Raw genomic sequence first — 25,319 nt, 5'->3', positions numbered from 1 at the left:
GGAGGGGGGGGGCTGATGGAAACAAGAGGAGCAGTGTGGGTGGGGGGGGGAGGGAAGGTGTATGGGGGGGTGGGGGGCAAGAGGGCGGGTATGGGAGGGGAATGGGGTGTGAGCAGAAGGTATGTGGGGGAGGGGTGGGACAGAGGGGTACGTGGAGAAGATTTGGGGTGGGGGCAGGGAAAGCCCCCCCCCACTCCCGCTCTAACTCGTGCCTCTGTGTCGCAGGCCAGGCCCAAGGGGCACCTGGGGGGCCAGACAAGGGGGGGGGGGGGGAGACAGACGCGCGAGGATTCTTGTCGGCCAAATCCGCCCCTTCCCCTTTAAGAAGCCGACGCTGTCAATAAGTCGCCCCCTGATTGGTCCTTGCTCCCGCCGCGGTGCCCTGGCAACGGCGTCGGCGTTTCTGGCCGCCTGGGGAAGGGCGGCCTTGTCCGGCCTGGGCCATGTCGGCCCGCACGCTGCCCCTGCTCTTCCTCAACCTGGGCGGGGAGATGCTCTACATCCTGGACCAGCGGCTGCGGGCCCAGAGCATCCCCGGCGAGAAGGCCCGCAAAGGTGAGAGCCGGGGGGCCGCCCCTCCCCCCAGCAACCCCGGGGGGGCCGCTCCCCCCCCCGCCCCACAGGCTCCTTCCCCCCCAGCATCCCCGAGGGGGCCGCTCCCCCCCACAGGCTCCTTCTCCCCCAGCATCCCCGAGGGGGCCGCTCCCCCCCCCCCGGCTCCTTCTCCCCCTAGCGTCCCCGGGGGGGCCACTCCCCCCCGCCCCACAGGCTCCTTCCCCCCCTGGCATCCCCTGGGGGGCCGCTCCCCCCCCCGCCCCACAGGCTCCTTCCCCCCCAGCATCCCCGGAGGGCACTCCTCCCCTCTACAGGCTCCTCCCCCCCCCCTCCGAATCCCCGGGGCTGCCCCTTCCCCACAGCGAGCACAGGGGACCATCTCCTGCCCCTCGACACAGCGTCCCTGGGGGCCTCTCCCACCCCGCCCCATAGGCCCCTTTCCTCCCACAGCAGCCCGGGGGTGGCACCCCCCCCCACACAGCATCCTCAGGACTGCCCCCTCCCTACAGCATCCCTGGAGGGCGCCTCCCGCCCAGGGCCGCATGATGGCTTTCGTGGTCCCGAGGCACTTTCGCCTTCGTGGGCCCCTTCTTCCATTAAAAAAAAATATTAAAATTATTTTTGGTATCACTTTAAATACTTCAACAGTTTTTTTTTCTGTTTTCGGCAAAATGTAATAGATTTTCGCGGGCCCTAGAAGTTTCATTTTTTTCTGATGTGAGAAAAATATTAAAACATTTTCTTTGACCCTAAAGGTTCATTTTTTTTTCTTCTGATTTTAAAAGAAATTAAAACATTTTCATGGGCCCCTAAAAGTATCGTGGGCCCTAGGCACTGTGCCTAATGGATAAGTCGGCCCTGCTCCTGCCCCTCTCAATAGGGTCCCTGAGGGACGGTTCCAAACCCTCCCCGCAGCCCTTTTCCCCCCACAGCATCTGTGGGGGCTACCCCTTCTGCGACAGACGCCTCAGAGGAGCATTCCCACCCCCTCTGCTGCAGCATCCCTAGAGGGCCTCTGCTTGCCCACAGCATTCCTGAGGGGGCCTACATCCTGCCACTCCATTACAGCATCCTGGGGAGTCGTCCCCACCACCACCCACATCAGTCCCAAGGAGAAGTGCCACAAAAGTGAGGCCATTGGAAAAACTGCCCTGGTGCTGCTATGTCCATTCCCAGTATTGCAGACTGATGAGGCTGTTTCTATGCCTCATAGCCTAAGCAGAAACTGGGAGAGGGGCTAGGGAATGGAGCATGTGGGAAGATCAAAGGTCTATAGAGGAGGCAACTTTTATATGCTGACTTAATGTGAGTTACATCCCAGTCAGACTTCACAATCCTCTCTCCAGGGGCCAGTAGGAAGCTTTCGCGAAGAGCTTGAGACCCGTGGGCGGAAATTAGATGCTTGTTTGGGCTTTATTAAAGCCCCAGATCTTTCCCCCATGATTTGAAAGGGGCACGTTTTGCTTGTGACTAGGGATGTCAGTGGTTAACCAGCAGCCCAGCCCAGTGCCGCAGATGGAGGGTGCTCCAGCCCAGCCAGAGCAGCCCCCACCTGCTGTGGGGGGGCCACTGCAGCCTGACTGGGCCCGTCGGGTGCTCCAGCCTGGCCAGAGCAACCACCTGCCTGCCCCTATTTAAGTGGTTAACCCGTTAAATGTATCGTTTAACCCGTTAACTGATTGAATGGGATTTTACATCCCTACTTCTGACCCAAATGTACAGCAGCTGTTTATACTCCTGTAGATAGCAAACAATTAATTAGCAGTCTTTGGCCATGTCTATACTATGTGGAAGAGCAATGTTGCCACAATCGATCTTCCTGGTTTCGATTTAGCAGGTCTAGTGACGACCCGCTAATTTGAAGTGAGGGTGCTTCGATTGGCACTGATACTCCGGCTCCTCACAAGGAGTAAAGGGAGCTGACAGGAGCATTTGCTCCAGTCAACCTTCGGCTGTGTGGACAGTGATTTAAGATACCTAGCTGTAGGCGATGTAATTTACATAGCTGACGTTGCATATCTTAAGTTGACCTTCCCCTTTAGTGTAGACTTGCCCTTTGTGCCACAGAGGTAGGGCTGGCACTGCTCACTGAAAAGGGGGACATGAACACCAGAGACTGTAAGTGAGATGAAGCAGGAAGCCCACAAGTCAGGAGGCACTGCAGAGAAGTGAACCAACACTTTCCCCTCCAGAATCCAGGAGAGCTAGGACTTCAAATGTATAAAATATCTACTTATCTACAGAATAGAAAAATTGAGCAATTTGAAGACAGCATCATGGTACTCAGATGCTAGGTTGATAAGTGCTATATAAACACCTAATGAGAATCTGAGTACTTGGGAATAGGGGAGGTGCAGTTCTCACTTGTGTTATTCTTGCTCCTCCTTGGTGACCTCAGCCCGCCCTCTCCTTGCTTTTTTGTTGGCCATTGGCTAGTAGATCAGATGCTAGGTCTAAGGGTGTGCCTACACAGCAATGTGCTGTGCTGCATGGGGAGTGCGGGGCCCAAATGGCCGCTTGTGCCACTTGCTCCCCCGCGGCGGCCCGGCTGAGCGGTGGAGAAGTCAGCCGAGCGCCACGGCGGGAGCCAGGGGGTGGGGCCTGGAGCAGCTGTCACGCCAGACGTCACTGCCCTGCCCTGCCCCCCTTCGCCTTGCACCATGGCGCTTGGCTGACTTCTGCGCCACTCAGCTGGGCCGTCGCGAGAGAGCAAGCAGCCGTTTGGGCTCCGCGGTCCCCCGAGTGAGAGGCAGGAGGGGGAGGAGAAGAGAGAGAGAGAGAGAGGCAGAAGGCGGAGGAGAGCTGAGAGAGAGAGAGGGGAGGAGGAGGAGAGAGAGAGAGAGAGAGAGAGAGAGAGAGACCGGAGGCTCAGGAGAGAAGACCGACATGGAGAAGAGACCTGAAAATCCCGTCATTTGGCTAGTTCTGAAATAAGTGTGTAGTGTAGACATACCCTAAGATCCAGAGCCTTGATAGGGAAGCATCACATCTCCAAATTCTGATGATGGATGTCTGGCTGAAGACTCAGTTTCCTTTACATGTCTGACATTTCTAGAGTGTTATTCATTAGCTTCATCCCTTAAGAGAGTCAACAAATAATTCACACACTGTTTTTGATCCTGTGTCTTTGGCTTTCTGTACAAAAGGATATCTGCTTTGGCTTTGTACACTGCCCTCTAAACAGCTATGGCTCCATGAGCAAATTTTGTATTAAACTGATTTTAAAATAGCTTGTGACAAATGCATTTTGCCAAGCTGTCGTTTCTGGAACCAGATTTAAATTTGGCTTTCATGGAGCTTTAGACACAGCACTACTAGATACTTATGCTTCTAGATGTAAATGATGAGAAATTACATTTTGGACTGAACACTTTTTGGCTAATGTAAGTGTGATGTGTGGGATATTGTTGAATGCGGATCAGAGTTATACTCCATTTCTCTATACTCGGTTCCCATACTATAGGGAACAGTCATGCTCTATGCCATTACCTATATATCTAGGTTTCTTCCAACTGTCACATCTTTTATGGAGTCCTTGAAATCAACAGTTCTAAGAGAAAATGTCCCCAGGTGGAAGACTTTACTGGGTGTGCAGAGGACACATTCTTTGCTGCTTTGGGGGAGGGAATGGCTCCTCCAGCTAATACAGGAACATCCCAAACAGGATGTAGAGGGCACCATCTATATCTCTGCTTTTGGCCTCTGTGAAGTGGAGAAGAGGAGGGTGGGAATAAAAAAAAAAAAGAAAACTGAAGGAATTCCAGAAGACCATGAAGCAAGTACTCTGAGAAAAAATATGAGTCATGGATGTATAAAATAAGGTGAAATATTCTTCTCCTAGTGATATCATTTGCCAGGAAGTGACATTGCGGCAACATAAAAATGGACTTGAAAGATGCTTATTTATGGCAGTATTCTGTTTTTAGCTTTTCACTTTGAAAATGATCAGTCACTTTTCCTGCTGCAAAGTGATCTACAGTTTAGTAGGAAGCTAGTCTCATGCAGTCATTTTTATTGGGTAACATTTCCCTGTGTTACGTTTATATAGGGGATTTATGAATATACTTCATATCATACCAGAAGGATACGCAAAGACAACATAGTCATAACAAGCATTTCCAAACCAGAGCTAGCAATGTTAAAAATTGTTTAAAATTGTAACCATGTAACCATTAAATATCCTATCGGTTACACAGTTAACCATTAGTTTGAGCCTGGGGATGTAAGAGCTGGCAGGCGCGCTCAGTCCCAGTGCATGTGTTGACACCAAGTTCAAATGCAGAGCTGCAATGGAGGCAGTCCAAGAACCGGGTCAGCTGCTGAGATCCAGCCTGTGCTAGGACTGAGCCTGCCTGCTGACTCCAAATTTAAATGCAGAGGTGCAGCGGGGAGGGGGGGGGGGGAAATGGGGACAGCCGATTCCCCAGGTGGGCAGCATTTAACAAGTATCATTAACCAATAAGCACCCGTTTAGCAGTTAACCCATTAAACTCTGACATCCCTAATCAGAGCATTACAGTAATAGATTAATAGATTCCAAGGCCAGAAAGAACCATTGTGATAATCTAGTTTCACATGTATAACACAGGCCATAGAACTTCCTGAGAATAATTATTATAGCATATCTTTTAGAAAAGCATCCAGTCTTGATTTTAAAATGGTCAGTAGTGGAAAATCTACCATGACACTTGTTCCATTGGTTAATTATGCTCACCATTATAAATGTATGCTGTCTTATATTAAGTACTTCTCTGGTAATGACTGTGTAAGGCTATTGTCATGTTTGTCTACATCTCCAGAAAAATCATCACTTCTTTACATACTGTATATTGCTACATTTATTACAGTAAAGAATTGATATGGGTGGGAGTCTATAGAGGAAGTAAAAACTTAGTGTGATGGGGTGCATCATAAAGTCCCCTTGGATTGTCCCTCTAGTGTGCTGATCACACCACTGACACCCACCTTTCTGCTTTCTAGGACTCCCCACTACCTTGTCCTGCTTGGCAAGATCCTCTGGTCTCCCCCAAACAAAGCACAGAGTTGAGGTTATTGCTCACGTGCAGAGCAATACAGATACTGAATCACTTCAGTTCTGGGAGGGCTCAGCTATAAGGGCTTAGCCCCCAGGAAACCACCCTCCAAGAGGGATCAAAACCCCAAATAAATCCATCATTCTCTGTGTAAAAGTTTTGCACAAAGACAGCTGATATGGTCAGCCATCTTTATCAATGAAAGAGAGAGATCTGGGGGAGCAACCACTGTGCATAACAATTATTTACACTGGGCTTGATAATAAACAAGTTTTTATTAAGTATAAAAAGTAGGATTTAAGTGGTTTCTAGTGAAAACAGTCATATAAAAATAAGTTGCTAAATTAAAATGAATAGAAAATGCATATCTAATTCTAATTCACTAAGAAACTTATTACGTACAAATTCTTACCCTAAACAGCTGTCCTTCTTTAATGTATAAGCTTCAAATTAGAGTTGGCCTTTGACTTGGGTTTACAGCTTTCTTCAGACTTTTTTGGAAGGTGTCAGTACTCCTTCCTAGACAATCACTTCCCATTCTGTATGTGTGAAACTGACTGATCCTTCCTAAGTGAAGCACTTTGCATTTGTCCTTATTAAACATCATGCTGTTTACCTCAGACCATTTATCTAGTTTGTCTAGAACATTTTGAATTTTGACCCTATCCTCCAAAGTACTTGCAACCCCTCCCAGCTTGGTTGGAAAATCCACACCCCTCAGCAACATAGTCATACCAAACTAACTCCTAATGTAGACAGCACTGTGTTGACGTGGGGCATTCTCCCACTACATAGCTACCACCTCTGAGTGTAACTATGCTAACAGGAGATTGTCTCTTGTTGGCATAAATAGCATTTTCACTGGAGCTACAGGTTCTTCACTGGTGCAGCTGCAACGCTGTAAGTGTAAAAAAAAAAACTGGTAAATATAATGACACACCGGGTGTGAATTAGTGACTCAATAGAGCAAGTTCTTATATATCTCAATGAGAACATAGGAGTGGAACTGCTGAATCTGTATTTTGAGTTCCAGAAGAGTTGGGCTTTATTTAAGTTTGAGATGTGGTTACAGCTATATTGTGGTATCATTAGTTAGAACTGTTGATGCGATATTGTTCATTTGTGAGTAATAAATATAGTTGTACTTAAAACAACCAGACACATCAGCCCTTTGCTTTCCCAGCTTCATGTAAAAAGTGCTGAGCATTTGCTTGGGGTAAAATTCTGGCTTTAGTGAAGTCAGTAGGATTTTTGCCTTTGACCTCAAAAGGGCCTGGATTTCACCACTGGTGTTTGTGAGTGAAAGGTAAAAATGGCAGGCAGCCTCTTTTTGTTAATCATTGAATGCTGATGTGAAAAATAAAGTCCATTAGCTAGATTTTTCCAATTTCTTTATTTTAATCTCCTTGCAAGTATTGTTCTTACTACTTGAACCAATGTTTTTGTTTTATATGCTTCATGTAGATGAATGGACAGATGTGGACAGGAAACGAGGTACTGTAATCTTTTAGCTGCATGCAATAGACCAGCACAACCATATGCACATATGCACTTCAAACCCATATGCCACATATACACTCCAAACCCTGTTGCTGCAGTGCTGTAGTTCTGTTAATTGTCAAGAACACAAACAAGTGATTCTTCAACCAAGACTTTCTATTTAAAAGATACGTTAATAATTTTAGATCTAAAATACAAATAAATCCAATGTCCTTTAACAATAATTATCTTATAATCATGCAACACTTAAAAATATCTTATTTAAAATTAATTATAATCCAGATAATGTATAACAATAGATGGTATCTTCACTAGAGAGTTTTCTAGCCAAATCTGAATGTCTTTGTTGATTAACCTTATAGAAATACAAGCATATGACTACAAGAATTCTGTGAGCATTATTCATGTGTAAAATGCAGGCAGTGATCATGTATTCTGCATAGCTGTATTTTTGTAAGATTATTCCCAATTCCCTAATCCCCTACCTTTCCTAATCTTAATTAGTCTCCAGTTCCCTGGGCCCAACATCTCTTTAAGCAGCTTCCTTTTAATAGTTACAATTAGCAGTTTTCAGAATAAAGCCTTCAGGGTTCTGTATACATTTAGCCAAGATGCTTATCACTATGATATCTCAGTGTCCAAGTCATATTAATGTGTGAATATCCTAGAGTTTGCTTCCGTTCTTCCCTGTGACTCCATAATGTGCTTTTGTGGAGAGCATGTCCTTGTTACATGTTCTTACAGCATTTCAAATGTACTAGCCTATCACAAGGCTCTGTTGCATTCTGTTGTAACGCATTCGAAAATGGGATGCAGAGAATAGAAGCACCTGCTTTTTTATTTATATGGTTAAAGCACAAATGTGGATTCCATGTAGCTCAAGCTTTAATTCTTTCATCGTGTCAGGACTATGCAGTAAAAACATGAGTATCAATTGCTGGATGCGGCTCTTAAAAACAATGATCCCCAAGGAGTCAGCAGTCCAAAATCGCAATATTCTGTTGTTGATTGATATCATGATGATTCAAGCTTCACCCACCCTATCTACTCCATTGACCTCAGTTATTTATCATTAATATAAAATTGTTCATGTTTTCACAGTGAGTAGTTAAAGAAGCTGTTGGAGCTGTGTAAAATGTGACTGGTGTGTGAAGCAATAATTAGTAGTTGGCAGACTGTGATGTGAACACGTGTGTGTATGTTTGTTATTCACACCTACAATCAGTTATAACCTTGGTTGTCAGCAGCTGTGTACCTGCATTTTGTTTTAAATGGAAACTTGTTGCAGATAAAAATGTGTAACTGTTTGGGTCTTGGGTTATTCCTTTGGCAGACTTGAATGTAATCTGGGAAGCATGAGCTTTATCCAAACAGAAAGTTATTCGCCTCCTGTCATGCATGTGAGCCATGTTGTGGTGTTAAACTAAATTAGAAATGGAGATGTGTGCATCATAAATGATGTGACATGACCATGTAAAACATCTGTGAATCCTTTGTCTTTTCTCTCATCCATAGCATATTCTTCTTGTGGGGATGTCTCCTGTCTGCACTTGAATCCCTTTCCCTGGTCCTGCTTGCTGTACTTAGTTGTCTTTATGCTGCATTGCTTGGAGTCTCCTTATCCCTGTGCTGACACACCTTTGCTTTTTTTTGTAATTATTTTCCTACACTCAAATGGATAACATGTTCTCTCTGGGAGAACCTACACACTGTGATCCCGTTGCTTGATCCAAAGCTATTTTCTTTAGTTCCTACAAAGAAATTAATGCCACATTTCACTGTCAGGAATATGTTGTCAATGGTTACATTTATTTAAATGATACCGGGGTCAGCTGTGACCTTTTTACATTGAATATTTGTTGCTTTCACAAGCATGAATGGTTTTAATAGCAGAAATTAAGGAGTGGTGTGTGGTTAATATACAAGTCCCATTCTGCATTGCATTCTATTGTGAAACAAAGAGATTTTCAGTGTTGCAACTCTAAATCAGATTGGTCTGCTACTTGTTTGAATGGCATTGTTTTTCCTAAGGCATCGGTGACAGGTGCAGAAGACCTTAATGGATCTTGGTGGGCACAAAAAGTGTACAACATGTGCAAATAGCTGTAAAATATTCATGTCAGTATTGCCATAGGAGCAGATGGTTTGATTTTTTTTCATGTCTACCAGTTGCAAAATAAAATACATAATGATTTATACTTATTGACATTGGATTGGATTTTCTTAATTCCTAAAGGATGTTGAATTAAGATTTATTGTACTGCTGTGAACTAAACTTTTCTGGATAGGACTGACAAATAAAATGTTTTATGGACAGTATGTTCCAAAGGTAGGCAGCAGGGAGAAGGCAACCATTTAAATCCAAGGTTAGCAATAATTTTTGAAGTTGCCCTAGGTCACCTCAGACAAGGTGGGACCTCAGGCGGAAGGGACAGGGCCAGAGCACATCCGTGCATCCCTGATTAGTCTGGGAGTGGGGGAGCCTTCTCCGAGAGAACTGCCAGCTGTTCTGAACAGTGGCTTCTAACCATGTAAGCCACAACATCAGGAGCTCATACAGCTGCACATCCTCTTATCTGATATATATGCCATCAAGTGCCAGCAGTTCCCCCCTGCCATTTATATTGGCCAAATGGGATATTCTCTGTGACAAAGGATAAATGGACACACATCAGACAAGGGGACATTTTAACCTCCATGGACATTCAATAATGGATTTAAAAGTAGCCATTCTTATACAAAGGAATTTTATCACCCAATTACAATCCTACATTTGACAGTGATAGCCCACAAAAGCTCATCATCTAATAAACCATCTTGTTAGTCTTTAAAGTGCTACATAGTCCTGTATTTTACATTTGACAGGTAACTGCTTTTGCTGTTATATATATGGATTCTGTAACTTCCACTCCAACTCATCTAATAGAGAAGGGGTTCTTAGTTGCCACGAAAGCTTATGATATAATATAGTTGTTAGTCTGTAAGATGCCACAGGACTATTCGTTATTTTTAAAGTTACAGACTAAGCATGGCTACCTCTCTATAGCTTTTATTTAGCATTTTCCACACTGGGGCGTGAGAGTGTGCAATATAGAGTTTAGGGACAAATTTATTGCTGAAGACAGTGGAATGCACATGTACCACTTCTAATTTTCTTCTCATTGTCTGACTTTTCAATAAGACAGTGTAATCTGATTGCTAGAGCAAAGCCCTGTGAGTCAATACTCCATGGTTCTGTTCTTTGCTTGGTCACTGCATCTCTTGAGTAAACCACTTAACAGCTTAGTGCCTCAGTATACATATATAAAGAGGTACTAATCCCCTCATAAGGCAGTGAAGTTTAATACATGTTTGTGAAGTGCTCATGAAAATTACAGTGGAAGAGCTCAGTAACTTCCATTGGGGCCCGTGTTAGAAATGCTTTCCTTACACCCAAAAGTCCAGATCTGTTCAACAGAAAAACTCCAGACAAGGAACCTTGAACCTTTTGATAGACTTCTGTTAAAAAGAGGAAAGAGATTGATTTCTTACATTTCTAAAGGGAGAAAAAGATTCCATTGACCATAATTTGTTTTAAGATGATACCGTGAAAGTCTAATAATTCAGAACCACAAAGTTCTCCCCCTGTGGAGCGGAATTACAGCTAAATAGACATAGGAGGCAATATCAGCCTATGCACAGAACCAGACATTTCTAATTTAAATTTAAAAAGTAAAGTGATAGACATGACTTTAAAATCAGCACACCAAAAAAAGTTATATTCCCATCAGGAAAACAAAACTGTTGCCTATGGCTCTGTCTACATTGTAGACTTCTGCCAGCTCAGTTCTGTCATTTGTAGGGGTTAAAAAGGGGTGATCCCTGACCCACAGAGCTTGCCAATGGAAACTCCTAGTGTAGATGCATTTATATGGGCAGAACTGCACTTTGACCAGTATAGTTTGTTTCTATTGTGGGAAGTGGTTTTACTACACTGTAGCAAAGGACAGCTTTGCTGGTTTAGCTGCTGCATCCACACTAGAAGTGCTTTGCTGGTATAGAATACCAGTATTTTCCCCCCGTGGCTCTGTGTGGTTTGCATAGATAATCGTTCATATGAATCCTTGCACATCTGTCTCTGTCCTCCATGTGGAACAGAATAGAGCATTAGCTATTGCCAAAGACTGTCAGTACAGAAAATCAACCAGATGGGTTCTTTTGTCTTTACAGTTATGAATGATATCATCACAACCATGTTCAATAAAAAGTTTATGGAAGAACTGTTTAAACCACAGGAACTCTATTCCAAAAAGGCTCTGAGAACAGTGTACGACCGACTGGCTCATGCATCTATCATGAGACTGAACCAGGCAAGCATGGATAAGGTAAAAAGAATGTCTTCATCTCATAATTATTCTATACTAGAAGAATTACCCAGTACTGCCTGGAGCTGGGGCCAACCAGGACAGCCTGTGCAGGCTGCCCGCAGGTGTCTCCCCAGGGTCAGCCCAGGGCAGCAGAGCCCACATGGCAAGGTGGCCTGGGGTCAGCCCAGAGCTGCACACAGCCAGCAGCTGTTCCCCAGGATCGTGGGGGTCATGCTGCCAACCCTGGGACTAGGGCGCTTGCTGCCCCACTGTGGCAACATGAGTATAACTATCCCTCCTATCACACCCTTCCCTTTCGTTTGATATGAAACAGTCACATTCCACACACATCCCATTGTCCTTGCACAACCAACCCCTGACCTTCCTTTAAGTTATGATAAGAGAAAGATGCATACCAAATTTCATGGTCCTAGCTCTTACCATTTAGGAGGAGTACTTGACCAGATGGACTTACAAACTCTCTAAAATATATAGTAGATAGATGTTATAAGCCATTTGTTGCTTCCTTTAATACTGCTTTTCACTGTTAATCACAATAAAATTTGTGTATATCATTCTAATTTATCAAGCATTTTGTGACAGAAATCCTCCTCACAAAGGTCCTCCTAGTTGCTTTCTTTCCAAACCCAGAAAAGATGTTACAAAATACCTCTGTTATAGCAGACACATTAAGATAACTCAGAAAAACAACTGATTCAAAGCTCTGTGTTTCTTCTTTGGCAGTATGAAAGTGTTTGATTTGGGGTATTCATTAAGTATTGTCTTACTTTTAACTGTGTCTGCTTATTACTGTTTGGGCACCTTCAGATTCATACCTTCAAATCTGTATGTGCATATACCTGAATGTGAGCCTGCAAAGAATATTTCTACTTGCAAACAATTGTGGCTATAACTAAGGAGGTTGTGGGAAGCCTCTGTGAACATTTTACCCTTTGGATTCAGGTGTTAACAGTTAAATTTTGTATGTATAAAACCTACAAAAGAAAAAAAAATCACAGCTCTTACCATATGAGAATTGTAATGAGTTTTTAAAGTCCCTTTCCAGATTAAACTTGACTTGACAGTGGAATTTAAACCAGATGATGATGATTAACCTAGGTTTTTAGATCTCACTAGATTTCTCATTATTTTACAGCTATATGACCTTATGACTATGGCTTTCAAATACCAAGTTCTGCTCTGTCCTCGACCCAAAGACATACTGCTAGTCACTTTCAATCATCTGGATGCTATCAAGGATTTTGTACGGGACGCCCCTAACATTCTTAACCAAGTGGATGAAACATTTCGGCAGCTAATTGATGTAAGAGCCCAATTATTGGATGAACCATGGACCACCCAGCTGTTTGTTTTTTCCCTTTTTTCAGCTAATTTTAGAGATGCTCAATACCATGCAGATGAGTAGCTCATTGAATGTGGAACTTCTCTTACAACCTTGGGGAATATCACAAATTTTTCTGCTGCTTCTTGGAACCTGAGGGAAATAGATTTGGTTTGCAGTTACTAACATTTCCTAATCTCTTTGGAACCATTAATATAACTATCCCGGTTAAAGGAATTTTTTTTACTCTAAAATTGAATTTCTTTGAAAGGGAATTTAGTAGTGATATATACTAACAAATAATGGTGAAGGAAGACTCTGAAGTGTTTTGAAAACATTTCTTGAGACTGAGTTTAGAATTCCAGTGTTTTCATATTGACACATTTTAAGCTATGTATTTATTTAGGGGCTATCCAATTCCCATTAAAGTGTAAGTCCTATTGATTTCAGTAGGAAATGAATTTGGAATTGGTTTGTTGACAAAGACTGCTTACCACACTGTCCTTTATTGATCTCTTATCTTCAACACAGATTTGACATTTTTGTGGCCACACTTGACTAGATGAGACAGGTCATTCACAGAACAGCTGAGAAATATTATACTTATAATTTTTTTTCTGTTCTCTAGATGTACACTTGTCTCTCTGCTGGTGAATTTCAACTGATCAGGCAAACACTCCTAATTTTCTTTCAGGACATGCACATCAGGGTAAGTGTCCCATTGCATTAGCCCATAAGAAAAACTGTGTGTTTAGTTTTGTGGCAATAAAATGTAGGTATTTTGTTATCATTACATTATTTTTAAATAGGTGTGATTATGTGGCTTGGGCTTGTAACTTACATTGATGTGATTGATTTCTCTGTAGCTCTAAAAACTGAACACAATAGAAACGTTTCCAATAAATTTTACTAAATGAACATCCCATTCACTGGAATGGCATGAAAAGCAACTACTGCCGATGCTTAGCTGCAATTCTTTAAATACTAATAAACTGACTGATTTCTGAACTTTGATTTTTCATTACTGGCAGATTTCACAAACCCAAAGATACCTCAGACGGGTAGCCGAGTTAGTCTGTAACTGGAAAAATTTTAAAAACAACAAATAGTCTTGCAGCACCTTAACGACTAACAAAACATGTAGATGGTATCATGAACTTTCGTGGGCACAACCCAGAAGAAGTGGATTGTGCCCACGAAAGTTCATATTACCATCTACATGTTTTGTTAGTTAAGGTGCTGCAAGACTATTTGTTGTTTTTAAAATTTTTCCAAAGCTACCTGTTTATGTACGAATGCTACCAGAAAATATTTTTCTTTTTAAATAGAGGCTTGACTAAGAAACCATGAGAAACTGAGGGCTGACAGCAAGAATTCAACATTCTTAAATAAAATAAAGGGTTCTGTTTTATTTATTTGAGTATGCTCGGTTAACCTACAATAAGATTAATACTGCCAGTCTGTGGGCCATAACTAGAATATGACTATTGTGGGCCCAGTCCCAGAGTCCTTTTACATATCAGCCTGCCTTTGAGTTTGACAGGAATTACTATGCAGGATCAGGCTCCAAGTGATTTACATTAGGAGACTTTTGACTGGTATTTTTGTAGGTGGCATGTTTCTTTGCAGGTCTCCATCTTTCTAAAGGATAAGGTACAAAACTCGAATGGTCGCTTTGTGCTGCCAATATCCGGTCCTGTTCCATGGGGAACAGAAGTTCCAGGACTCATCAGGTGATTTCTAGACCCTTACTTATTATGTAAGCAGCTCCCCCAGTGTGCATGGCTGCCCACAAAGGAGCAGTTGGTACCAACTGCAATGAGAATATTTGTTCAGTGGGAAGTGCACTAAAACTATCCTTCATTTTGCATAGATCACTGGCCATCTGTTAGGTATTAATTACTTATATAGTTCAGGATTTGGAACAAGTGATCTGGCAGTGACAGGCTAAGTATTCTCTCTCTAATCTCTTGTTCAAGCAAACTGCCCCTTCTTTACTCTTTTAAAATTACACTATTTATCAATTGTAATTGACTTATCAATCAATTACACCTTTATAACTTTGGTCATTTTTTATAGTAGTATCAAACATTTCATAGAAGAGAGCTTTATTCCCCCTCCTCCAGAATGAAGAGTAGAGCAAGTCAGCTTTAAAGAGTACCACTAAATATCTTGATATAACAATTATTTATTTGTATTCCTTTAAGGATGTTTAATTGCAATGGAGATGAAGTTAAACGAGTTGAATTCACCACTGGTGGAAATTATGTCAGTCCACAAAGGGAAGGTTCATTTGATCTTTATGGAGACAGAGTGCTTAAACTGGGAACAAACATGTAAGTAAACCATCCTGCATAGAAACTACATAGAACATTTTAAATAAAACCTCCAGGAGATTTTATTGAAAATAACTGCTCTTGGTTTGTTGAGGAAAATAAGTTTTCTGTCTTTGTATCTCATTGGCTTGTTTATGCCACTTCTGCTTCTCTTTATCAACGTGACAGCTTGGCTGCGTCTAGACTGGCAAGTTTTTCCGCAAAAGCAAGTGCTTTTGCGCAAAAACTTGCCAGCTGTCTACACTGGCCGCTTGATTTTGTGCAAAAGCACTGACGTTCTACTGTCTGAAATCAGTGCTTCTTGCGCAAATGCTTTGATGTTCCTGTTCGGACAAAAGCCCTTTTCCGGAAATGTTTTTGCACAAGAGGGCCAGTGTAGACAGCTAAAAACTGTTTTGGGCAAAAAAGCCCCGATGGCGAAAATGGCGATGGGGGCTTTCTTGCGCAAAACCGCGTCTAGATTGGCACGGACTCTTTTCCGCACAAAGTGCTTTTGCGGAAAAGTGTCCGTGCCAATCTAGACGTTTTTTTCCACAAATGCTTTTAATGGAAAAACTTTTCCGTTAAAAGCATTTGCAGAAAATCATGCCAGTCTAGACACAGCCCTTTAGTTTAGTGATCTCCTCCTGGGAGGAGAACACCACAACTAGCAGTAACTATGTAAGAATATGTAAAAATTTCCCTGGAAAAGAAATAACAAAATCAACACATCCACAGCACAATTGAGAAATGAGTAGGTCTAGCTTAGTACTACTAGCTCTGTGAGTAGCATGTAAGTGTCACTTAGGTTGCATTCGGGGAATACTTTTGATTACATATATTTACGTACGTAATTTTGCCATTCAGGAACGAAAAGTTAGGATTACTTTTTGCCCATTTGTACTTTTCTTCATTCAAGCATTTAGCACACTGAGTATGTCAGAAAACTGAATTAGAACTCCTCATTCCAACTATTTGCTGCCACCATAAAAGAATATACGGATATAATTTTATCATCCAGAAAACATATATGGATCCGATGAAGACAGAGAAAAATCTTTTTGGCTTCTACCCTGTGCCCAGGAATGGACTGTTTTTCCATTCATGCAGTAACTCTTTTGTGTTTCTCTCTAGGTACAGTGTTAGTCGACCAGTAGAGACACATATGTCAGGAGCATCCAAGAATTTGGCATCTCACACAAAGGTCGGATGTCCTTCTATCTCCTTTATGTTTTGCTAAGTTCTTGACCTTAGTGGTATCCTGTGGCAAAAAGTATTTTGGTCTAATTACACATTAAGAGAAAACATATCAGTTTTAGATTTGCCACCTTTTTAGTTTTATTCCATCTCCGCTTATTCTTTTATGAAACATGAAGAACAGAAACTACCAACCTTCCTTTTCTAAACCCATTTATTACTTTATATACTTTTTTCACATCCTCTCCTATTCTTCTCCTTTTCTCAGCTAAACAATACCAGTCTCTTTAAACTCTGTGTATAGGAGAAATTTTTCAGGCATGTACGTTGTCAGCCTTCTCTCAACCCCCCTAGAATTTTGTAGTATCCTTGATGCCATGAGGTGACCAAAGCATATTAGAGGAGGATACCAGAGGCTTACACCATGGTTTTATAATGTTTTCCTCTATTATTCTCTGCCCTGATCTTTATGCATGCTAAAATCGTTATTATTGTTTTCCCTAACCAGTTGTTTGACCCATTGGAAGTTGGTTTTACGGATTTCTCAGCTGTTTAGTTTAGCCAGGAATTATTTTGTCTTAAACAACGGTCAGCTGCAATATTGCTACTTTAAAATAAAATGTTTAATAATAATATAATTGAAAAAAATGTTGACCTTTAGAGTACCAGGAACCAGCAAAACAAGTATAGTCCTTCTTTTCATGTTTGTTCCATCCAATAACACCAGTATTGTTTTCTGCAGGAAAATGCAGTCCCCAACCCCCTTGCTAAAGAAGAACTGAACTTTTTGGCTAGATTAATGGGAGGCCTGGAGATCAAGAAACCCAATGGCAGTGAGCCAGGATTCCGATTAAACCTATTCACAACAGATGAGGAGGAAGAGTATGCTTAGTTCCAATGCAATTTTCTGTGTGTGGTTTTGGTACTCAGGAAAGAAACAGCATTGACAGTTCTGGAGCCTGAAGCCCTTTCTCCACACAGTAGGGATAGCACAGGGCAAGCTTTCCATTGTGGCTCAGTCCTGACCTTGGTGCATCCTCTCCAAGTACAAGAGAAGCGTTCAGTCTTTCTGGAATATTCACACCTTGGCCTTTTTTGAAGTTACCAACCAGGAATTCAGTTAGCATGGGTGGGGGTTTGTTTTTGTTTTTTTCCTCTTCTCCACTATAAGGATGCATCTATACTGCACCCATAGCTCAAAATAAGCTACGCAGTGTGAGCTACGCAAATTGCATAGCTTATTTCGAGTCAATTTCAAAATAGCTTATCTCCAAATTTGGTGCTGTCTAAATAGCTCTTATTTCAAAATAAATTGCTATTACGAAACATCCCTTACTCCTCATGGAGAGCTGTTTACAGGGACATTGGAGTAGCAAGCACGTTATATTTCGAAATAACGGGCACGCTCAAAAGACGCAGAATAGCTATTTTGGGATACCTCTGGTATCCCGAAATAGCACTGCAATGTAGATGTAGCCTAAGTGCCTAAGGCCTCAAATTCCCCATTGGATGGTAATGACTTTTGGTCACTAGTGACCTGATAGGATTTGAACCTGTGGCTGAAGCAAAATACTTTATATTCCATTACCAATCCCCTCCAGTTCCTTTTGGGCAAATAAACATTTCACAAGATAAGTGCTGTATTATATCCTTAATGACAATTCAATCAATACAGTCTCTCAGCTGTAATCATCCTAATCTCTTTGATAAAAGATCTGTTTGCTGGGGGAGGGGGACAGAAAGAGGAAGACTGCATTCGATTGTCTAATTAGTTAAAGTTAAAGATAACTAGATATGTTTTGTACTAGAGAAACGCAAGCATCTCTCCATAGTTAACACAGGAATCAAAGATATGCAGTGGTTGCTATACGAAGACCGATGTTCAGTAAATTCATAACCAACCAGATTTTTCTTCCTTCATTCCCTTATCTATTATACATGAGATTAAGTACACTTTTTTATACTTTCAAAACCAGATATGCAGCACTGACCAGACCTGAAGAGTTATCTTACAAAGTTATCAACATACAAGCAACCCAGGTATGCACAATGCATTTCAGATTGTTGATCATCTCTGTTTCTGAGAAAATATTTTTACCCTTAAGATGAATTTGATCAATTTTAAAAATAATCATGTATTTGACAAAATCCAGTTAAGATCACAAAGACTTAGCAATTACAAAATAATAGTTGCAAATATTTGCACAAATTCTATCTCCATTATCTGCCAAAGCACAAAGTTTTTTAAATATATAGGCTAGAGAAGACCGACCTGATGGACTTTTTGCCTGCTCCTGCTGCTCTACACTTGCAGATCCAATGCTTAACTTTAAGCAGGTGGTTAAGTATGTCACCTGTGTGTTTGTATTCTGATTTCAGTCCTGTGAACTGCACAGGACAGAACTGAAAGGGCAGGTTCCATCATTAGCTGTGTAGTCCCCTTACTAAAGGGACCTCTGTTTTATTCTAAAAAGACCCTGTGTGCTACAATCCAGACTACAATTCCCATGAGCCCTTGGAACAAAAGAGGTAAGAGGGACTCTTGTGAGAGAGAGGAGGCTCTCTCCATGTGCTTGAAGAAGAGGCCTAGCAGTCTGGGACTCTGCCTTGCAGTTTGGAACCAAAGGGGGAGCCAGGCTGCTGCCAAGGACATTGACCCAGTGCAGGGGCTGTTGAAGTGCAGCTACTACATACCTGTTGGAACTGGGAGTTAGCAGGCTGCTTCCTATAGGCACAGCATGAGGCAGTAAGTTTGGGCCTTGCTGGAAGAGTGCTGCCTGGGACAGAGCTGCTGTTTAGCCTGGACCAAATCCTCACTACAGCTGCAACATCAACGTGCCAATGCAAGCAAGTGTCTGGGACTGAGTCTAGGGGTGTGCACACTCTGGGGTGGAGTAACTGTTGTCTAGCTATATAAGCTTCAGTTATTGTTATGTGTTTTGTTAATGCTATTCCTTGCTAATCTGTTAATCCCTGTTTAGTTAAGTAAAGATGGTTTATTTTAAAGTATTCTATTAGATGTATATGATTTGTAGTTAGAATCATAGAATCATAGAATAATAGGACTGGAAGGGACCTCGAGAGGTCATCGAGTCCAGCCCCCCGCCCTCAAGGCAGGATCAAGCTCCGTCTACACCATCCCTGACAGATGTCTATCTAACCTGTTCTTAAATATCTCCAGAGAGGGAGATTCCACCACCTCCCTTGGCAATTTATTCCAATATTTGACCACCCTGACAGTTAGGAATTTTTTCCTAATGTCCAATCTAAACCTCCCCTGCTGCACTTTAAGCCCATTACTCCTTGTCCTGTCCTCAGAAACCAAGAGGAACAAATTTTCTCCTTCCTCCTTGTGACACCCTTTTAGATATTTGAAAACCGCTATCATGTCCCCCCTTAATCTTCTTTTTTCCAAACTAAACAAGCCCAGTTCATGAAGCCTGGCTTCATAGGTCATGTTCTCTAAACCTTTAATCATTCTTGTCGCTCTTCTCTGTACCCTTTCCAATTTCTCCACATCTTTCTTGAAATGTGGCGCCCAGAACTGGACACAGTACTCCAGCTGAGGCCTAACTAGTGCAGAGTAGAGTGGCAGAATGACTTCACGAGTTTTGCTTACAACACACCTGTTGATACAACCTAGAATCATATTTGCTTTTTTTGCAACAGCATCACACTGTTGGCTCATATTCAACTTGTGGTCCACTATGACCCCTAGATCCCTTTCCGCCATGCTCCTTCCTAGACAGTCGCTTCCCATCTTGTATGTATGGAACTGATTGTTCCTTCCTAAGTGGAGCACTTTGCATTTCTCTTTATTAAACCTCATCCTGTTTACCTCTGACCATTTCTCTAACTTGCTAAGGTCATTTTGAATTATGTCCCTATCCTCCAAAGAAGTTGCAACCCCACCCAGTTTGGTATCATCTGCAAACTTAATAAGCGTACTCTCTATCCCAATATCTACATCATTGATGAAGATATTGAACAGTACGGGTCCCAAAACAGACCCTTGAGGAACTCCACTTGTTATCCCTTTCCAGCAGGATTTAGCACCGTTAACAACAACTCTCTGACTACGGTTATCCAGCCAATTATGCACCCACCTTATCGTGGCCCTATCTAAGTTATATTTGCCTAGTTTATCAATAAGAATATCATGCGAGACCGTATCAAATGCCTTACTAAAGTCTAGGTATATGACATCAACCGCTTCTCCCTTATCCACAAGGCTCGTTATCTTATCAAAGAAAGCTATCAGATTAGTTTGGCATGACTTGTTCTTCACAAACCCATGCTGGCTATTCCCTATCACTTTATTACCTTCCAAGTGTTTGCATATGATTTCCTTAATTACCTGCTCCATTATCTTCCCTGGGACAGACGTTAAACTGACCGGTCTGTAGTTTCCTGGGTTGTTCTTATTCCCCTTTTTATAGATGGGCACAATATTTGCCCTTTTCCAGTCTTCTGGAATCTCCCCTGTCTGCCATGATTTTTCAAAGATCATAGCTAAAGGCTCAGATACCTCCTCTATCAGCTCCTTGAGTATCCTGGGATGCATTTCATCAGGACCTGGTGACTTGCTGACATCTAACTTTCCTACGTGATTTTTAACTTGTTCTTTGTGTATCCTATCTTCTAAACTTACCCTCTCTCTGCTTGTATTCACTACGTTAGGCACACCTCCAGACTTCTCGGTGAAGACCGAAACAAAGAAGTCATTGAGCATCTCCGCCATTTCCAAGTTCCCTGTTACTGCTTCTCCCTCCTCACTAAGCAGTGGGCCTACCCTGTCCTTGGTCTTCCTCTTGCTTTTAATGTATTTATAAAAGGTCTTCTTGTTTCCCTTTATGCCTGTAGCTAGTTTATTCTGGAATTAGATCCAGCTTTATGTTGGAATGAGTATATTCCTGGAGGCTCTCAAGGCACCAGTGTGTGTACAAGGCCAGCCAGGTGGAGGCACCGCCACTTTACATTCATTGCCAGCAAGGGACTGAAGTGAGGGGGTGGCTAGGGCTTTCCCAAGCTAAACACCATCACCACTGGGGTGCTCAGGATCTCTTTTGGGTTAAAACACCAGGCACCCAGGCACACCTGTGAGTGTGACCTGCTCCCCAGTAACCCGGGGAGGAAAAAAGGGGGTTACAGCTGTTTTAAGGAAAAGGCAATGGCCAGTGTTATCATTAACCAATTAGGGATAGGGAGGGCTGCACAATTATTCTTTTTGGTATTTACACAACTGATGGTTTATTAGTGGTTAATTTCTCAGGAAATGAACAGCATCTTCTTTTAAACACATTTTTTTTTGTTACAGTACAGGCAGTCCCCGGGTTACGTACAAGATAGGGACTGTAGGTTTGTTCTTAAGTTGAATCTGTATGTAAGTCGGAACTGGCGTCCAGATTCAGCCGCTGCTGAAACTGACCGCCAGTTCTGACTTACATACAGATTCAACTTAAGAACCCCAAGTCAGCTGCTGCTGAAACTGATCAGCAGCTGATTCCAGGAAGCCTGGGGCAGAGCAACTGTGCCTCGGGCTTCCTGTAGTCAGCACTGGTCAGTTTCAGCAACGGCTGACTTGGGGACGTCTGGGGCAGAGCAGCTGGGGCGCTGCCGGTTGGTCCCGCAGCACCGCTCCTTGGCACTACTGGACCAACCCAGCAGCACCCCAGCTGCTCTGCCCCAGGAGTCCTGATTCAGCCGCTGCTGAAACTGACCAGCAGCGGCTGAATCAGGACGCCTGGGGCAGAGCAGTTGGGGTGCTGCCGGGTTGGTCCAGTAGTGCCCAGACCGGCGCTGCGGGACCAACCGGCAGCGCCCCAGCTGCTCTGCCCCAGGGTCCACAACAAAAGCCTGGTCTGCTGGGGGGGCACACTAGCTGCGCCCCCCCCCAGCAGACCAGGGACACAGGGAGCAAAGCGGCAGCGGCGGTGTGCCTCGCCTCTGAGGCTTTGCTCTGGCACCGGACCGCTTTGCTCCCGGTGCCCCTGGTTTGCTGGAGACGGTCCCCAGCAGACCAGGGGCACCGCGAGCAAACCCGCAGCCGCGGCGGGGTCCCCGCGCTTCTGAGGCTTTGCCAGAGCAAAGCCTCAGAAGCGCGGGACCCCCCGCTGCTGCGGGTTTGCTCCCGGTGTCCCTGGTCTGCTGGAGACGGTCCCCAGCAGACCAGGGGCACCGCGAGCAAACCCGCAGCAGCGGCGGGGTCCCGTACTTCTGAGGCTTTGCCAGAGCAAAGCCTCAGAAGCGGGGTACCCCGCCGCTGCTGCGGGTTCGCTCGCGGTGTCCCTGGTCTGCTGGAGACGATCCCCAGCAGACCAGGGGCACCGGGAGCAGCTTTTCTCGCCCCGGAGCTCGAGGTGGCTGACCGCTGCCTGTGAGCTCCGGGGCGAGAGAGCCCCGTTCATAAGTGCGGATTCGACATAAGTCGGATCCGCGTAAGTCGGGGACTGCCTGTATATACAATTGAGAACACTAAGGGCTTTTCTAAGACTATGATGACAGTTCTAAATTTGGTCAAATTTTGACCTGAAATCTTAAAATGAACTCTGAACAGAGTTATGCTGATAATCATTGTAAAATTAAGGATTTAGATATTCCTTTGTTTTTGTTTTAATGTATTATTATTATTTTTATTACTTTTAAATAGGACCAGCAACAGAATAAGGAGCTGGCTCGAATCATGGGAGAGTTTGAGGTGGCAGATCAGCCCAGTCAGAGCATAAGCAAGGGAGATGATTTACTGGCTATGATGGATGAATTATGATACTCTGATTCCCAGAGGCAGAAGAAGAAGCTGTTTATTTACTCGCTCACAATTTGACGCAGACAGAAACCTGCTGCTAGTCTCCTGCCACATGGAGCTGTTACAAATCCTGTTTGTGTCATGACTGATTGCACAGGCCAGTCTCAGTTCCCAGAAACACAGGCTGGGTGGCACTGGTACATGTTCTACCAAAACCACTGATGTTAAATGTGACTTTTCAAAATTTGACTTTCATTTTCTGTAAAAACTCTAGATTGTTCCATGCCTTAGACTTAGATGATTGAGTAATTTAAAGGAAAGGGGAAGTGTTCTGCTCTTACCCTTTGCAAGGGGAAATCTGGATACTTTTGGTACCATTTATAATGGGAAATGTGAAGCTTGGTGTAATATATAGTAGTTTGTGCTTGGTTTTTAAGCACTCTTGGAAGGAACAGCCCTTTCTCTATGCCAGTCAAGGCCAGAGAAGATTGTGTTCGCTTGAATTCATGTAGCTAGCTCTCTGTTCACCATTAAATAGTAGCAGCCTCTTTTTTGCTGCACTCAGGCCTAGAAATGACCTGCTATCAAAGTGTCTTATTTGTGTTTCTATGTATGTAATGTATATTTTTTTCACTTTTCAATAAGGTGCAGTACCATACTTCACTATTTGTTTCTGCTCCCACCACAAAACAGGGGACTTCTGCATAAGAGCTCTTCAGAAATATTTTCCTGGGTGCAGAGGCTTTTCTGCTTTAGAAATTCTATGACAATAAATCTGTTGCACTGAGCCCTTAAATGTCTTGCATTTTTCTTACACCTTTTATAAATGTACAACTTGAAAGTAACTTGAGTCAGATTACATATATAGTCTGTTGTTTGCAAGCAATAGGGAACCCTCTCTTAGCTACCAATTAAACGGTCTGTCACTGAATGGATTTAGTTCCAGTGAAATGCTTATAGATTTAGGGCAATGGTTCTCCCAGGTGGTCCGTGGCAGGAGCTCAGCCTCCCCCTCCTACTCCATGGAGCAGAGAGCCCGCGCTGCCGCTGGAGCCCTGTGGCCAGCACACAGCCATGAGGCTGTAGTGAAAACTCCAGCTGGTAGGCGGGGAGGTGAAGAATGCAAACACACGTGCACACGCCCCGTGTGGGCTACAGAACTACACATGGAGGAGCGCCTCCTGCCCCCCTCCATGGGAAAGTCCCATGTGCCGCTGAGCATCCACCTCACCTAGGCCCCACCGAGTTCGTGGTCACCATGGTAAGAGTGGCGTGTCCCTCGCTTGCTCCCACAGGGTAGGCTGCAGGTTGGGCTGTGTTGCATCTGGCAATGGTGGGAGGAGGCCAGGCTGGGGCTGAGGACCTTGCAGGACACAGGTGAGGGCTCAGGGCCCTTCATGGCTTTGCACCCATAGGGACTTGGTCTAAAGGGAGGGGCTAAGCTGCCTCAGTGCCCAACCCCTGATGGTGCCATGGACTGGACCCCTACAAGACTCTGCCCCCTGCAGGGCTGGACACCCCAAGGTCACCCACTTGCCCATCCCCACATTGCTGCACCACATCCAGCCTCCCTGCCCCCCCATTTCCCTGAACACCCCCCCAGCCACCCTGACTCCAGTCCTATTCCCAGGGGCACCCTCTTTTAGGGATGTGAACAACTAGTCGACTATCCGATAAACAAAAGCTTATCAGATAGTCAACACACTAGCTGCTTTCCCCTCCCTTGCTGCCTCTTATCAGAAAGGGGCAGTGGTGGGAGAGAGGAGAGGGTGCTTCAAAGTGGCAGCGCTACGTGGAGCTCGGGATCTGCTGCATTGAAATGCTGCATGCAGCCCAGGACTAACTGGGAGTGGCCCCGGGCTGCATGCAGCATTTCAAAGTGGCAGTACCACATGGAGCCCAGGGTCAGCTGGGGACTTCCACTGACCCTGAGCTCCATGTGGCTCTGCCGCTTTGAAACTCCAAGGAGAGCACGGGGTCAGTGGGGGACTGCTTGAGTCCCCGCTGGTTCCCTGTTCCCAGCACCACTTTCACCTTTGAAGTTTATCAACAGATCTGCAGCAATTTGTAGCCACAGCAAAATGTATTGACTATTCAATTAGCCAATTAATCTAAATTAATCTCAAAGAGATTAATCTCCCAGAGATTTAGATTAATCTAAATCTACCTGAAAGCCCTCCGCTACTGTGCCCGTTTTATCCCTAGGCACTCCCTGCTCCCAGCCAGACACCCTACTCCAAGCACTGTCCAGCACCCTCCCTCCTGGCCAGACACCCTACCCCAAGC

The 25,319-nt window shown here is 43.9% G+C and overlaps 1 protein-coding gene across 1 annotated transcript; it reads left to right on the top strand.

Annotated features, from left to right (window-relative positions):
* Nucleotides 1-363: 363 nt before the first annotated feature.
* OSCP1 (organic solute carrier partner 1) lies at nt 364-23,820 on the top strand. The gene is made up of 10 exons (XM_075908634.1): nt 364-555; nt 11,298-11,452; nt 12,591-12,758; nt 13,405-13,485; nt 14,406-14,509; nt 14,984-15,112; nt 16,226-16,295; nt 17,031-17,170; nt 18,265-18,328; nt 22,938-23,820. The coding sequence occupies exons 1-10, from the start codon at nt 444-446 to the stop codon at nt 23,052-23,054; spliced, it is 1,140 nt and encodes a 379-aa protein (XP_075764749.1). The 5' UTR covers nt 364-443; the 3' UTR covers nt 23,055-23,820.
* Nucleotides 23,821-25,319: the final 1,499 nt, after the last annotated feature.

The sequence above is a fragment of the Pelodiscus sinensis genome, chromosome 25 (assembly GCF_049634645.1).
Source record: "Pelodiscus sinensis isolate JC-2024 chromosome 25, ASM4963464v1, whole genome shotgun sequence".
Lineage (NCBI taxonomy): Eukaryota > Metazoa > Chordata > Testudines > Trionychidae > Pelodiscus > Pelodiscus sinensis.
Note: the sequence above shows the minus strand (reverse complement) of the source record. Positions and strands in the feature narration are given on the sequence as shown.